Source organism: Mesoplodon bidens, assembly GCF_964165515.1.
Source record: "Mesoplodon bidens genome assembly, chromosome: 12".
NCBI lineage: Eukaryota > Metazoa > Chordata > Mammalia > Artiodactyla > Ziphiidae > Mesoplodon > Mesoplodon bidens.
Genome location: NC_138168.1, coordinates 68823908 through 68840429, shown reverse-complemented (window position 1 = coordinate 68840429; position 16522 = coordinate 68823908). Strand labels below are relative to the sequence as shown.

Below are 16522 nucleotides of genomic sequence, written 5' to 3'. Positions count from 1 at the left end.
ATAGGCTGTTGTTTTACAGTAGGTTGAAAGGAAGTATTTTAAGTTAAGAGTTAGATTTTTTTTAATTTTTGTTTTTAGATTTAGTTAGCCATTGGCTTCACCGATTTGAAGGTGACGTGTAATTCATAACTCTTGAGTGGGCTGGTACTCTGTACAAGCAAGTTAGCGTTATTGTGAATGAATGAACTCTGTGCTACCAAAGACAACTTGGAACAGAGTGAGGAAACGGAAACATGACTCATTGATGGACTTGAAGAGTATCAAGGGGGACTCACTAACTTCAGAGCCAGAGCGGAGGCGTGGTAAAGCAGGGAGAACCTGGATGGGGCAAGGAAACCAGGGTTCCAGTCCCAACAGTGCCCCTGACTGCCTTGGTGACAATGGCTGATTCACTAAACCTCTTGGCCTTCTTTCTGCCCATAAGGGGAAGCGTGAATTATTTGTTGCTAGGATACCTGCCAGCTTCAAGACTTGATGAGCCTCTGAATTGTACGGATTTTCTGGTTTGTGTGGAAGTGGGTGTGTATGTTTTAACGGCCTTCAGATGGGATTCATCAAAGCTCCATGAAACAAACCTTTATTTTTAAATTTTGAAGTGAATTGGTATGACAGAGTATGGCCAGGGGAGTCCATGACAGAAAATAAGGAAGCAAGTAAACTTTGATTTGTAAGGCTGTGGGCAACTCATTTCCTGTGGCTATGGCATTTGGTATAGAATGTGTATGTGATACCGTCAGAGAAAGGTTCATTATTGTCTACAGGCAAAAGTTTTGCTCTATCAGGATTTCTTTTAAAAAGCTGTAAAATAGCTCCTAGCTACCCTGTTCAATATACCTCACTATGTTTTAAAAAAATATTGAGATCACCCTACTGAAATATATCCACAGACATTTTTCATTAAGAACAGCAATCTGCATACCTGACACCTAACTGTTAGCTTTTGCAATGTAGTTTTTGCACAGTCACTATTGTATAAAAATAATCTTGTGTTCTACTATGTTCATGTAAGGATTTTCTTTCATACAGGCTAGATTGACAGGTACATTGAAATATCAGTGCTATGCCTGTTAGAAACTAACCTATATATTCTCTGAAAGTGATAATCTGACCTGAATGTTTTGGGGAAGGGGGATAACACAGTATTCTGAGGGTCATGATTAATTCTCTTTAATTATGGCTGTGAGAATACATCAATTGTCAGGGAATAATTGTACCAAAAAAAAAAAACCCAAATATTTTTAAAGGGTAACTTTCAAAGTTAAATCATATGTGCAAGTTTCTGTAACTTTATCCCTTTTTCTTCCTGCAGCTTAAACCACGGTATAATATTTTACTACCAGTGGTTTTTGTTTTTGTTTTTTGATAAACTGGTGCCAGTAATAGTCCCTTACCTATTTTTTTTTGACTGTATTTTGTAAATTCTCCAGTTCCAAAAGATACGCCTGACAATAATGATTTCCATATATGCGTTGAGGGCGTCCTACAGTGCTATGCGCTTGACTCATAACCCCACTAGGTGGCAGTATTATTATTCTTGTTTGTATGTTTTCAGTGGGTGGCTGGTAGAGAGCCTTGCCCCAGATCAAATTGTCAATAAGTATGTGTTGAAATCAAGATTGGAATCCAGCTGTGCCTAATTCAGATATTTGTGCTGTCCCCCTCTCTCTGCTGTACGAGCATGTCTTGCGGGGGGTGGGTAGGGGAGGAAAGTGGAAAAGCCTTGCTTCCTACATGATCTACTCAGTAAATTTCTACTGAACACCAACAGAATTAACATTTTTCTTCTCGAGGAGTTGCCCACCACTGGTGGACAGGAGAAGGGGTAGTATGGGTGGTTAGACATCAGTTACCTGTGGCAAACTAAGGAATCCCATATGCCCAGCTTCGTGGTGCCTTGCAAGTTCTTGGGGCGAGGGTGTGCATAAATAAACAGCCACTTTGGAGGGTCAGAAATAATGCAACCAAGGAAGGGGTACTGAGATGAATCTAGAAGGGGGTGGGTTGGCCTCTGCTGATGGGGCCTAAATCAAAGACTGAGAAGCCTGGGTTAGATTAGCAACGGCGGCTCCTGAGCAGCATTTGACAAGATCAGGGCTGCGGTTCAAGGCTGACGTGGCAGAACGTGGAGGCCCAGATGGATCAAACTAAGCTGGAAGCTGCAGGGATTTCCCTTAGGGCAGACGGGAGAATGGTAGAGGGACGTCTCGACTGTTGCCTTGTTTAAAGGGAGGTTATCTTTTTTGTGTGTGTGTGTGTGCAGTACGCGGGTCTCTCACTGTTGTGGCCTCTCCTGTTGCGGAGCACAGGCTCCAGACGCGCAGGCTCAGCGGCCATGGCTCACGGGCCCAGCCGCTCCACGGCATGTGGGATCTTCCCGGACCAGGGCACAAACCCGTGTCCCCTGCATCGGCAGGCGGACTCTCAACCACCGCGCCACCAGGGAAACCCAAAGGGAGGTTATCTTTGAGCCTGGGTATGAAGGTGGGAGTGAGGCTGAAAGGAAAACCTAATGGTTTGGAGCAACCTGGGTGACGGGCAAAGTAAGCATAGAAATACGGTAGAAAGACGAGGGCCCAGTGGAGGTGGGCGATCCAACTTGTGGTCAGGCTGTTTTCCCCATTTACGGGGTGTTAGGGACTCACAGGATGAGAATGAGCAACGAGTGGGGGGCTGTACTGTCCCCGCTGCAGACTGAACTTGTGTTGAGGAGGCCGCAGCTGCGGGGAGGCGTTTTGTTGTTGGCAGTAGAGGGAATCGGGGAGAGGAAGGCAGCCTCTAGAAAAAGAGGCTGAAAGTGCCAAGTAGCAAATTCATTCATGCTGTAGATGGTGAGCCGCAGGCAGGAGTGAACCAGGAGAGGGGAGATGGGGTAAGTGAGGTTTTGGAGTGAAAAGGAGGGACAGAGAGCAGGAGCGGGGTCAGGGTTGGGGAGGCTGGCAGGTCCCCCAGCTGACGGGGAGGCTTGCTGGGCAGCCGTAGGGCCCTACCCCATGCTGAGCAGTGAGGTTAGTCAGCCTCGCCCAGCCAGTCGATGCCTACCCTGACCTGTACCTGCCCTCCAGGTAGTTAGTACACAGCCTGTGACCCCCAAACTTGTCTGATCAGCCCCCCAGGTGCTTCCCTGGCCCTTTCCCCAGAGATTCTGTGTGTCTGGGAGGGGGCCCCAGAGTTTGTGTTTTAATAAGCACCCCCCAGGTCATGCCGGTGAGCAGGCAAGTTTAGGAAATGCTGACATGGACGCCCGAATGTCCTAAAGGCTGGCCAGCGCCCTCTGTGATATTTCTTCTTTAGCTCCTCATCCATCTGGCCTGTGTAAGTATGAGACACTTCCGAATTTTAGCCCATAGGTTATCGAAGTGAATGGATACCCGACTGTTTCTATTTTATAAGATACCATCAGGTTTTGAGTTTTATTCAGGATTCTTTGCTGGTTCCTAACCCAGGCTTGGCCAGTGTTTGAATACTACAAATACTCCATCCCTGAATTTACCCAAGCCTCTACTGCTTGGGGCTTTACAGAAGACGGATTGTTCTGTTCTGCCACCTGCTGGTCAACCACAGGCAAACCATGTCAAGTTTTGAGCATGATTTTCAATGGATCCTAGATGAGGCAAAAAGTCTTATCTCTAATAAGGCCATCTGCTCTAAATTAAACCTTGTATACTTAATGTTGCAAATCTGACAAAGTTAATTTTCTCTTCTCTCTGGAACCTCTTTTCCAGCCCAGGTGTTAAAATACTAATAACAAGGACACATTCTGAGAGATCAGTTACCTGTGTTAATCTCAGAAAGAATGTTTTTTTTAATGCCTCATGTCTGTTCTATGGACAAATGATTCTGGCAATTCAAAACCACGGTGAAGACAGATGGGATTCAGGCTCCGGAGTATTGGAGGAGTGTAATCTTGGAAAATTGCTTTACCTCTTTTAAGATCAGTTTATTTTCAGCATAGTTGCATCATCTTCATCACCATCATCATCATCATCATCATCATCATCATCATTATTTTAAACTGTGCCTGACTCTGGGTCCCAACTTTGCTGATGACCTGACAATGAATTTCTAAAAATGTTCTGGGGTATCTGTTAAAGGCTGGGCCACACAGTGGTAAACTACTTAGATGGAATTCCTGCAGCCATGGAGCTGGTGTCACAGTGTCACACAAAACCCCTCAGATTCTTTGTTTCCTCATCTGTAAGATGAAAGTGTATGACAGAATAATCTCTAAGATCTCCTTTGGTCTCAAGCTCCTGTAACTCAAACAATCAGCGTGAGTGTAAGACTTAGTTTTCCTAGTGACTGTGGAAGGCAGTGTCTGTTCTCGGCCCTTCAGATGGGTACGCCTCATCCCCCCCCCCCCCTCCAGGCCCCAGTGACACCGATGCTGTCTAGGAAGCTTCTGAGGAGACTAATTTATGCTTTGCATCTGATGCTCTTTTAAACATTTTAAAAAGTTAGAATTGGAAAAATGGCAGGCTTCTTCATTTTATTGTTCCTTTAAATATTGTTAGTTGAAACACAGAACCAGCATTAACTTAGCTTTATCTGTAAACAAAGTGTAAACTTTCTCAAAGATTGGTGTTTCTTAATTGGGGTAGGGGGCATACCTTGCACAAAGTGTTTGATGGCCAGAGAGACACAGGATGGGTCAGGCCCAGCTGGAATTGCATTAGTGCCTTGATTCTCAACCGTGGGTGAATATTAGAATCACCTTTTGTAAAAGATTCTTGTTCAGTAGGTTATGCATAGATTGGGTTTGGGGTTTTTTGTTTGGCACTTACGTTTTTAGAAAACTAATGCAGTTTCACTTGGGGCTGACCCATCCTGTGTTTCTTTGAGCGGTGCTAGGCCATCAGACATTTGGGAACTTAGAGGGTTCCAGACACTGTGGTCAGCTCTGGACACTGGACACCCACAAGTGCTTACTGGTCATCACCTCTGTCTTCATCTTTCTCTCCTACCTTTACTAGGCTGGTGACAAAACGTTTTATTAGGCTGTTGATTCCTTAATTACTCTTTAGTATGAGGCTGTCCCTTAGATAGGTAAGTTAGATTTTGAACTTTCCTCAGGCTTCATTGTAATCTCATTTTGTAAAGGGTGTCTCTTCTGGAAATGGCTGAGCATATGCTTACATATTAATTCTTACTTGACTTAGGTAATTCTTAAATGATGTCACTTCCTTAAGTGACACCCTTTGACCTAATCTCAGATACAGGCTAAAACCTACTATAATTCCCTATGGCCTGAACAAGCAATATTGCACTATGTGATAAATTAAAGGTTATGTGACGCCGTTAACTTTTTTCTTATTTTGAATTGTAATTTACCTTTAGCCAAGCATTTTCTTATCAACTATAACCAATAATGTGTATTTTATGGAACTATACAGTACTGGTACTTTTCTTCTGTATTCATTCCTCCCCTACCAAATATTGTCAGCAAACTAAACTTTAGAAGATGCTGGAGCACATCTTGAGTATGTGTGTGCATGCGTGTATTTGGTGATGAAATTTGGAAGTTTCTTCACTTTTTAGCTATTTTACACAACTGTCATTACTTATGGTAATGACAGTGGTAATTACTTATGGTAATGACAGTGAGGTACACTACACCTGTGCTATTTTTGTAGTAATTCCTTTTAACCTGTCAGGATTTCACACTTTTCTTCAAACCATTCATGGCCTCACCTCATTTGGGAAGAGAAATGGGCCTAGCAGTTCCTTGAGAAAATGACACAGGTGCAGTTCCTTGAGAATTTTGTCTGTGTAGGTGAGGCCTGCATGCTTGGTTCTTTTCCTTACAATGCTGGCGTTGAGTGAACTGTTTTCCTGCTGGGAGTCTGACCCTCCTTTGCAGCTCACCATCCCCTTCCTATATATGCAGCCACAATTTTAATCTCCTGCTTCTGGCCTTACCAGACGTCTCCACCTGTGTACCAGCCACCTCTACTTCAAGTCCTGTAAGATCAATGGTTACCTCTTTACTGCTGCTGCAGATGAAAATAACCTACCAATTATCAAGTGCTAGTGATGTCAGCATCTCCCCAGTTAGTTTTCAGGGTCCCTGGTGTCTTTGTCTTGCAGGGGGTTGAGTCCAGGAATGAGAACAGAGGGTGCCACTCACTTGGGGCCTTTTGAGGGAAGCCTGTCGTAATTGTCCCTGCGTTTCAGGGGGAAGCAGAGTGGCTGGGCTGGGAGAAGGGAGATTAGAAGGGCGAGTCTCTATAACTAATGCCTTCGTCTGTGCTAGCCAGTCTCTATCCACCCCCTCTAGTCTGCCATCAGTGGCAAGGGTCTAGTGTTTATTTTGTAGAAATACTTCACCCTTCTTTGAAGTTCTTTTCGACGGCGTTATCTTAAAGAAGCATATTACAGAAACAAAAATTCCCTTGATTTAACACATTCATTTTGACCCTGGAGAGCACGTGTTTCAACCAAAAATTTCTGAACGTCTTAAGTGTCTTTTAGGCCATTTGTTTTCTGAATTTCTCCTTATCAAAATGAGTTTATTACTTAAGGCTGTGACAGATGTGATTGTACAGAGACAGCCAAAGTCGTCATCATCAGATTGAATTGCTCTTCTCTAAGTAGCCTTTTCACTTGGAGATTTCGATGACTATAAAAATGGTTGAGCTGAATGAAGAGAAAAACATATAAAGCCCTGATTATGTGCTTTGTTATATTTTCATGTGTTCCAGAAAGCTTAAATTTGTTAAGCTTTTAAAGAAAACACTCTTATGCAACGAGTGAAATTTTAATAGACACAGTGTGTGGGAGAAACACAAAAGGCCATTCCCTTAAGCAGATTTGCACATCGAGTGTAGAAGCTTAGGTATCGATTTTTCTTAGACATACCCTGCTGTGAAGTGTTCCTTTAATTACCTAAACAAGGTTGTAGGGAAAGGATCAGGTGAATTGGTTCATTAGAGGTACCAGGTCCGTGGTACCTTTACCCATCATGCCTCTGGTTGCAGAGTGAGTGGAAATTTTAAAATATTAACTATTTTTTAAAAATAACTTTTAAGAATGATTTGCAGGGCTTCCCTGGTGGTGCAGTGGTTGAGAGTCCGCCTGCCGATGCAGGGGACACGGGTTCGTGCCCCGGTCCGGGAGGATCCCACGTGCCGCGGAGCGGCTGGGCCCGTGAGCCACGGCCGCTGAGCCTGCGCGTCCGCAACGGGAGAGGCCACAACAGTGGGAGTCCCGCGTACCGCAAAAAAAAAAAAAAAAGAAATAGGCACTCCCTTTCCCTTGATTGCTCAGGTGAGTGGAGTGTGTTGCCCCGCCCCAATCAATTTGGTTTGGCCACGTGACTTGCTTTGGCCAATGAATGTTAGCAGCCCTGAGGCAGAAGAAGCTGGTGCAGTTGCGCTTTGCTCTTTGGTGCCATTGCCACGAGAAAGGTAAGCATGGACTGGCCTGCTGGTCCTAGGAGGGAGGAGAAGCACTACAGGTTATCCCTAGGGTGACTAACCATCCCAGTGTGCCTGGGGCTGCCCCCATTTTAAAATAATTTCCATGTCCTAGGAAATTTCTCAGTCTCGGGCATACTGGAGCAGAACCACCCCAAGCCGAGTCTATCCCAGATGACCTGGCCTCCAGGTGACCCACAGAATCGTGAGAAATCCTAAATGATTGTTGTTTTAGGCCACTGAGTTTTGGGGTGCCTTGTTACGCAGCAGCAGTTAAGCAGTATAGCGCCTCATAAACGTTTGCTTATTTCAACTGAGATAGCTCCTGGCAGACATGTTGAAGGTTGAGTAAAAGTTAAGCAGGTGAAAAAGATGAGAGGTGTTTTGGCAGATGGAGGCACAAAAGGGTCAAGGGCCCAGGGGCCTAGAATATAGTGTGAGCTGGCCCGTGGAGGACAGCTCTGAGGGGAGCGCAGCTGAAAGCAGGGGGCCCCTTTCCCAGGGGAGAGGCCCGAGGCTGAGGCTGTCTTCATGGTCGACGGAAGGGTAGCCTTTGGGAGGAAAGACCTTGGCTCAAATCTCAACTCTGCTACCTAATAACTTGGCGGGGGGGGTGTTAGGCAAGTTACTTTATAACGTTTATCCTTGGTATCTGCATCTGTAAAATACGTATGATGATACATATTTCACAGGGTTTTTGTTAGAGGGAAGAAACCAACAGGAAAGTTTGTGATTTCTTCATTCTGACTCAAGTGACTTACCTATCAAGCTGGCAGCAAATGATCCAGTTAGAACAGTGTGGCTGAAAGCAGGATGGGCATTGCCACTGTTGCTCACTGGTTTCAGAACTTTTCAAGTTTTCTTTCTCCCACCTTTTTTTTTTTAGTGTTTGAATTTCTCATTTATTTCTCACACATTTGTCTGGTTCAATGGAATCATTGCTAGTATCAGCAATATTTAACACATGTTTAGCATGGAATGGTCGTATAATAAAGGGAATAGCTGAAATGATAAAATGTCTGTTAAAAAATAACAGATATATTCAGTGTGCTCCGTAGAGCCATAGTGAATATAGTTTTAAAGATAGAGCCAAATAGAATAAACATTTTGGAAGGTCACTTGAGGTTGACTGAAAAAATTCTTTGTCTTAATCATGTACCAGGAAAAACTTAAAAAAAATTTTTCCACTGCCACAGCAACTAAATTTACGTGGTGGAACCCAGGAGGTCCCAGCCTGTCTGCATGGATTACCAGGTAGGATGTGGGCTGCTTTTCTGATTTTGGCTCTTCTGTTGATTGCCCCAGGTTCTGAGTGGGATCATTGAATTCCAGAGTTTTGGTGGATGGAAACGATGTAGATGTCCTTACAAATGAAGAAAAGCATGCCGCCTAGCAGTTAGTGACCTTCTTTCTTCTCAAAGTGATGCAGGATAACTCTATGGATAATGGAAATTTATTATTAACCCTTTAATTCAGATTATACAATTTTAACAGTTTACAAATTTTACTTCTGCTTTTTGTAACTTAGTGATAAAGGAATGGAATTTAGTTATAAAGGTCAAATTACCTCTTTGACCTGGAACATGCTAAGATCAAAAGAAAGAGGGAACACGGGAATCAGCAGACGATTCTGTTCACTCTTGTGACCAGTGTTGGTTAGTGCTGGCTGTGTGTTAGGTACCGTTCGGAACATGGAGGGAAAAGGATGAGATCCCTGCTTTGGGGGAGCGTTATTGGCTAGTACTGTGCTAAGTCGAAGATGGTCCAGGGCCCTACCTGGGTGCTTTGGGAATTCGGCATTTCAGACCCTATTCCAGACTTGAATCAGACTCTGTGTTTTAATAAGATTTCCAGTGATTTATGTGCAAGACAAGTTTGTGAAGAACTGGTTGAGTAAATAGAAAAAATAATAATTACAAGGATCTGGAGAGGGATGAAGTACAAAGGAGATTATGATTAAAAAATTTTTTATTTGGAGTTTTATTTCAGTTTCAGAGTAGGTTCATCCTTGAACTTAAAAGTGAATGCTCAGTTTTAGGGGAGCTTCTTGTATGAACTTCTTGGATGGGGACATTTTCTTGGTCAAGGTTGGGGCAGAGTTTGCATTCTTGGCAAGCCCCTAGCAGTGCACAGTACACATCAGTGACAGTATCCATCAGTGAAAGCTTCTGACCAGGAACAGGCCTTACCCCCTTGCAGCACGCCCCATCCCCGGGGGTTGAGAGCAGTAATGTGCTGCCATATTGCTCCTGTATCAAGTGATCCTGGGGGAACAGTGTCACTAAGGCTCCGTGTCAGAACTGTTCAGGAGTCCTTTTCAGACCTGAAGACACTGAAAGGTGGGATTTAGGCTTGTGGTGATACATAAATACAAGTGTTTGCATTTAATCTTTCCAGCTGAGGGAAACACTATTAATTCCATTGAAAGGGACCTATTCTGACTTTCAAAGCTAGAGCTCAACGTAAAGGCAGTGCTTTTTTTTTCTTTTAAGTATGAAAGCCGTGGCAGGTGAGGAGAACCCTAAAAATAGACCTCTCTCTGAATAGTTAATTGGCAATGTTTCATCTTCTCTGACTTCCTTCTTGAGTAAATCAGGTGCTTAATTCGGCAGGGGGTGGGAGTTGGATGAGGAAGGAGGATTTAGTGTATTGGAGGAGTTGGCTTGCTGTGGCCCTGGGGGCAGTATGGGTTATAAATGTCTGGCTCGAACTGTTTACTTCTAGATGTTGAGATAAGCTTTCATTATTCCTGTGAACAAATTACCTCATAGAAAGTTTGCATTTGAATCTACTCTTCAATTATTTACCAGAGATGACAGTTGGAAAAACTACTACACCCTGTCCTAGAAGCTGACGGGCTCTGTGACTCATGGGGTAATCTGATAAGGGTACACACTTCACTGCTTCTACCCAGTCAGGGCTGCTTTAGAACAAGACACAGTTCAGAGTGACTCTCCTTGCTGCGGTATATGTTTTTTTCACCCTTGTCTCTGTGCGCCCCATTCCAGCCAAGCCAGCAACGCTACCAACTCTGACCAACTGTTCTCCACTGGTTTCTGACATCCGGGTTCTGCCTCTCCTATTCTTCCTTTCCAGGTTTGAGGGAGAGGTGTAATCATGAAGAAGAACCTTTTGTATTCTATTACAAGTTAATCACTAAAGGGATGTTGCCTATAAGCTTAAATTATACATAATGGCCCATCTCTGGGAACCCTGCTTCCCAGGTAATGAGCATTAAGCTAAAATACCTTTGTTTAGCTCACAGGAAACATCCTGACCAGGCCCATCTGTGAATGACTGCAGGGAGGGTGAACTTAACACATCCCCTCTGGAGGCTGATGGGAACCAGGAAGTGTTTGACTTTACTCCCTCCCCTTTTAGTATAAAAGGAGCCTGAATTCTCCCTCAGGCCAGATGGTTCCTTGGGGCACAAGTCCACCATCTTTTCTGTTTGGTTGCCGGCTTCCCAAATCAAGTCTGTAGCCTTTGCCCCAGCAATTTATCTCTTGATTATTGGCCTGTTGTGTGGCTAGCAGTGTGAGCTTAGACTCTGTAACAGAGGGTCAGGGCAGAAAAGGTACACATGGAAATTAAAAGTTATAATGCTCTTTTGTGGCCTTTGAGGCCAAAAACCTGATGGCACTTGAAATTAGTTCCTACTCTTGGCTGGCATTTTACACAGATGGCAAGGGCAGCAATTACATGCCTGATTGAGTTGAGAGATTTGTCTAATCCTATATCCTGTCATGTTTAACAATTTTTATTAAATCAAAAACTTTCACTTGAGCTTAACTCATCTTTAAGGATGTCAGTATCTATTGAAACATGAAATACTGTGTCTTTTGGCAAGGACTTTCCAAATGTATTCAATCTATCCCTTTGACTCTTGGTGGAAATATAAATAAATCTTTCCAAATTAATGGGTATTTGACTCAGGAATTCTCAAAGAAGATGATTCTAGAACTTCCCTTAGTAATATATTCTGGTGCATCCCAGTTTTTATAGTTAATTTTTCTTTAATGTATTACTTAAATCATTCCTGAAATAATAATTTCTTCTCTTTTTGTCAGTAGTGTTGGGTAAATTCCTCACCACCCTCAAGTGCTAAGAACTTAATATAAAAGAGGCAATACATCATAAACCCGGTTTCGGTCCACCTGGGGGTCGTTATCTAGAGGCTGCTCCTCCAGCCATTTCAACCCTTGGGCTTCCATCTCGCAAGTGAAAGGACAAGGGTGCTGGCCCCGAGGCAACTGTAACAAAGCCTTTCCTTCCACTAAAGCTCTGCATTTCACTCCGTGAGTGCTCATGACTCCCATGAAGCATATAATTGAAGCAAGATTATTTATCTGATTTCCTGTTGCCTGAAGCTCAGCAGGGGCAAAATGGTAGGAAGGGAGCAGTTATCGGCACGTATGATGACAACAGAAGTTTCATTTTGACAGCCTGACGGTGAGGGCAGAGAAGGGAAGCACTGCACAGTAAGGAGTGTGGTTAAAAAAATCTGTTCTGCATGTCTGTTGAAGAGGTCTGGGAAGAGTGTACTCTACTGTAGATTTTCTTGGAAAAAAATGGTTAAGTTATGATGTTTTATTACATTGAAGATTATAGTGGAATCTAATATTTGAAGAAACAGGTTATATTCTGAAAGTAGGGATTTTCCACTGTGGGGTTATGATGAAGATTAGCAATAGTGTATGTGATGTGCGTGGCACACAGTAGCCATGACCCCGATGCTGCGGGCAGGGGTGGATTTGTATGACCCTAGGGTTGATAGTCCAGATACTTAAAGTGTGTGGTTCATCATAGTTGTTGCATAAATATAGGTTGAATGAATGTAATAGCTTTTTAAGCAGTTCACTTATGTTTTTCTAAGCTAATTGGAGTACATATCTAACACAGATAGTTAAAATACAAATATTTCCGACAAAGCTGATTTAAGTCATTATATTTTATCTTGGTCATAGGGGAACTCTGGTCCAGTTGTAAAAGTAGTTAAGTTATTTGACTTTCTTTTACATAAGTGAAGATATTAATCATCAGGGCTCAATATAACAGAAACAGAATAGCTGATAGATGGAGAATTGGTTATACGCAAACATATCCATCGGTCTTGTGAATGATGGGAAATCCATTAAGTTTCTTTGAAGTCCAGCATAAGTGTGTATTTACTTTGAGGAAGAGTCAGGAGTCTAGTCCTTGAATGGACCAATTTTGCTTCTTGATTGCTTGGCAGTGAATATCTCTCTAGCCCCTCCCATCAGCTCTTTTTCACATGTGTGTAGGAGGTACCAGAGGAAAACACACCAGTTACTAATAACATCAATTCATCCATGGTCTTGTATGTGTATGTGTGCACACTCCAAGGAAGCTGGTCTGGGGACACTGTTCAAAAGCACTTGCTGAGGGCTTCCCTGGTGGCGCAGTGGTTGAGAGTCCGCCTGCCGATGCAGGGGACACGGGTTCGTGCCCCGGTCCGGGAGGATCCCACATGCCGCGGGGCGGCTGGGCCCGTGAGCCATGGCCGCTGAGCCTGCGTGTCCGGAGCCTGTGCTCCGCAACGGGAGAGGCCGCAGCAGTGACAGGCCCGCGAACCACAAAAAAAAAAAAAAAAAAAAAAGCACTTGCTGAATATAAAGAACAGCATGAGGTTTATTTCAGGGCTTAGATATTTCTAAATTAAAACTGTAACTGCAGGATGTAGACATCAGTGGGGATACCACTGTGTTCCTTGTTTGGGGTCTATGCATGGATCCTTAAAGAATGCATACTTGGATGTCAGGGGGTCCCGTGAACATCTGAAATGGTAAGCAGCATTTGGGATGTTTTGTATTTTCTGGCACGAGGGTCTTTTTTTTTCTAAGTTTATTTTATATTTTGAGTTTCTCAAAGTCTTTGACTCAGAAGGAATATTGGATATTTGAACTTTGATGTTAGCCATTGATGCTATATGTAATTATATCATTTTTGCCCTTATAATAGTGCTCAAATCACGTACGTTCTCTGCACCTGAATTTCTCCATCAGTAAATTGAGGGGCTTAAACTACATGATTTCTTGAGTACCCTGAGCTTTTATACCGAGTCCATGTTTTTGCTACCTGGACTGTTCTGCACCTTTGCCCTTTAGTCCTAGTACCTGTTCTCTGTCGTGGTTTCCATGGTAATATGAGCTGTCCATCCAAGGAACACTTGGCAGCTGCTCTGTGTTTTTCTTCTATAAACGTTGCTGTCCTGGTAAGCGTGTAGAGCCTTTTTCTTACAATCTCAGTGAATTGCTGTAGATGTAGGATGCAAAATCCTGCTTTTATTTTTAATCAAAGTTTATTTTCTGTTGTAATTTGTTAGCTTTAATATATTGGCTATTACAGGAGAGTGAGTACAGGAGGGTGAGATGGACCCAGTTCTCTACTTGCCCTTACTCTGAATGACACCTTGGGGAGAGGATACTGACCCAAGTCTCTATGATGAAAAGTTGCAGAAGTTCTTTATACCCCTAGGACCATGGAATTATGTTGGCCTTGGGTGAAATGATGCACCCAAAGGCATTCCAACATGTGGCTCCAGGTATTTTGCATGCCCTGATTAAGGGTTTCCAAAGGGCTAGAGCCTACAGCTAAAAGCTACTAGCATAGCTCTCAGATTATGGTTCTCTGCGATAGGATGATCATTCAAAGCCAGAGAGGAATGACCCCCAGGGGCTGCCGGTGGGGAGGCAGAAGTGGCTCATCAGCCCCCGACTCTGGCTGCTGGTGGAAGACAGGAGAGGCAATGACAGGTGCAAGAACGGCTGCATTTCACCTTCGCTGAAAGCTGGGAGTGACATAATAGCTGGGTCAGTTTTATTCCCTTTGGAAGTACATTTCCTTAGATGATGACATTCCTAAATCCACTTAGGAATGCTGGATGTGTATATAACTACATAATCTTTGAAAGCTCCTTCTCAAAATGCCACTTCCAGAAGTGTGGTCTGATGATAATTAATTAAGTTTTGGCTTTAAAAAAAAAAGTGTCCAGAAGTGTGTATGCGTTTCTGTAGCTTTGCTGGAGTTCAGAAGTTTGAGCTGCCTCTGAAGTATTCACTGCAGCAGGGAGGCGGGGTTTTTTGTCTCCAATGAGGTGGCTTCGGTGTTGGGAAAGCCTATCGCCTTTCATAGGAGCGCTTACTCTGTAATCCAAGCAGTAGCCACACAGCCCGTTTTATTGTTTGTGGAGTCCTGTGGCTCCTGAGTGCTTCACAGACAGGAAAGAGGGCAAGTGAGCTGAACTCTTTGATTTCTCCCAAGTCACCTGTGTGGGTGAACTTTAAACTAGGCGCCTGGGTTGATGCTGAATCTTTCTCTCCAGCCTGAGGAGTTCCTTCTGTCTGCAGCAGACGGCTGGCTTTCTGCCCTTGTGGGGAAAGATGCCTGGGAGAGGAGTAGGATTACAGTATGGGATGCTAGGTACACACCAAAGAGTCGGAGTGCCTTGGTCCTGTTCTTCACCAAGTCCTGACAAGCGTTCCTGAAATGAACACCCTGCTTCATTTTTAAAATTATACTTTTAGTTATTTTTATTTTCATATTTTCTGGGGGCGAGGTAGGGACTGTGGATAATCCTGGTCTAGAGACCAGGTACCACAATGTGGCTAGGGTAAAAAAAAAATTTTTTTTGTTGTTTCCTAATTTCTCATTTTTATTTTCTTTATAATTGGGTGACATAGAAGCAATCTTTCTGCAGAATGCCCTGCCTGACTCTCAGTATTGTCTGAACAAGTAGGAAGGAGCAGTTTCATTGAAAGGACCTGGAACGATTTTTAAAAACAAGCTTTTTGTTGGCTGGACTGTCCTTTGTCTATAGTTGATTTTGATGTGAAAGAAGATGAAAAAGGAAGGCTCTTCAGGTCCCTTCAGACTCAAGTCAAACCCAGGTTCCCTCTCACGTGCTGTGAGTTGGATAAATTTCTCCTCCTTGCCCAGGCAGACAAAGAGGCTGTTTCGCAGTGATGGAGAGCTCTCAGTTTGTGGGCAGCAGGTGGAAGCGGATGATGAAAACTGGACCTACAGAATCCAGCCCAGAAAAGGTGACTTGACTTTTTTTTATTTAAACATTTTTAGGAGTTTGCTATCTAGAATTCTTTGTTTCTATCACTGATTTCTGTTCACGATTTTTGGCCCCGTTAGGAGTTTTTGTGTGTCTTTGTATTGGAATTCAGTGTCACTCATTTGTTTGCATGTCTAACATAAAAATGCTCCTTCAGTTAGATTCAACCTGAGATTGTGTCCTTCTAAGAAGGATAAAATAGCTGTTATGTGTCCTCAGCACTGCCCCACCCCCACCCCCCCAAATCATATCCACACGCTCATGTGACTTGTGCAAAGTTCAGTGGTAAACTACATCCTGGGAGGAATCTTCTGCTCTTTACAACAATTGAAAGTTAGGACATGGAGCTCTTCTTTGAAACAGCGCACTGAGAAAACTTTGGGAATCGTGGATAAACTTTTTGCCTATTTCTTTAAGAAGACTGATGAATTACACAAACGCTTGAATTAAACAGGTGTTGGGGTGACATGGAGAAAATGAACACACGAAGTGCTGGCCCTTGATATCCTGGCCAGAAGGAGTTTTTGGATTTCTTTCAAGTTCCTTTTCAGACCATTGCTGGTCTCTCTTCTCAGGTTTAGAATGTTTTGTCTTCTTCAAGGTGAAGAAAAATATCAGTCCTGGTGGAAAAGAGGGAAATATTTCAATATTTCTTAAACACACCCCTGTTTTATATTTAGAATTTCTGAGGTCTTCCTTTTAGAATGTTTACTGGAGAGACTGAATTGTTAGGCTCTAAAATGGTTTCTCCATTCAGAGCTGTGTCACAGCCCAGTGGGGGAGCACTGTTTAAGGTTTACAAAGGAACCTCGTCCAGACATTCCGCATGCTTGTATTTTCCCTATTTATCACATTCTTCCCGAGCCAAGAGAAGCCTCACTAAAACCTTTCAGGGACCTGTCCTCCCCCTTCTTTTGAGAAATAAAACTGCTGAAACGTGAGAGACCTAAGTTAAATGTGTGCTTATGGGGACAGTAATTATATTCCATGGACTGAGAGTTAAACGCACCTTTCTTCGTGGATAATG

General features: G+C 43.4%; 1 protein-coding gene across 4 annotated transcripts in view; it reads left to right on the top strand.

Moving 5' to 3' along the window:
• The window catches only part of NHSL1 (NHS like 1), a 242009-nt gene that overhangs the window by 95822 nt on the left and 129665 nt on the right, over positions 1 to 16522 (top strand). For 2 of the 4 annotated variants that reach the window (XM_081250678.1, XM_081250682.1), the window contains exon 1: positions 14744 to 15475. The exons of the other annotated variants lie outside the window; for them this stretch is intronic. In XM_081250678.1, coding sequence (XP_081106804.1) covers positions 15274 to 15475 — 202 coding nt within the window. In that variant the 5' untranslated portion in view covers positions 14744 to 15273. Of the gene's footprint in view, positions 1 to 14743; positions 15476 to 16522 lie in introns of those variants that run through there. 4 annotated transcript variants of the gene reach the window in all.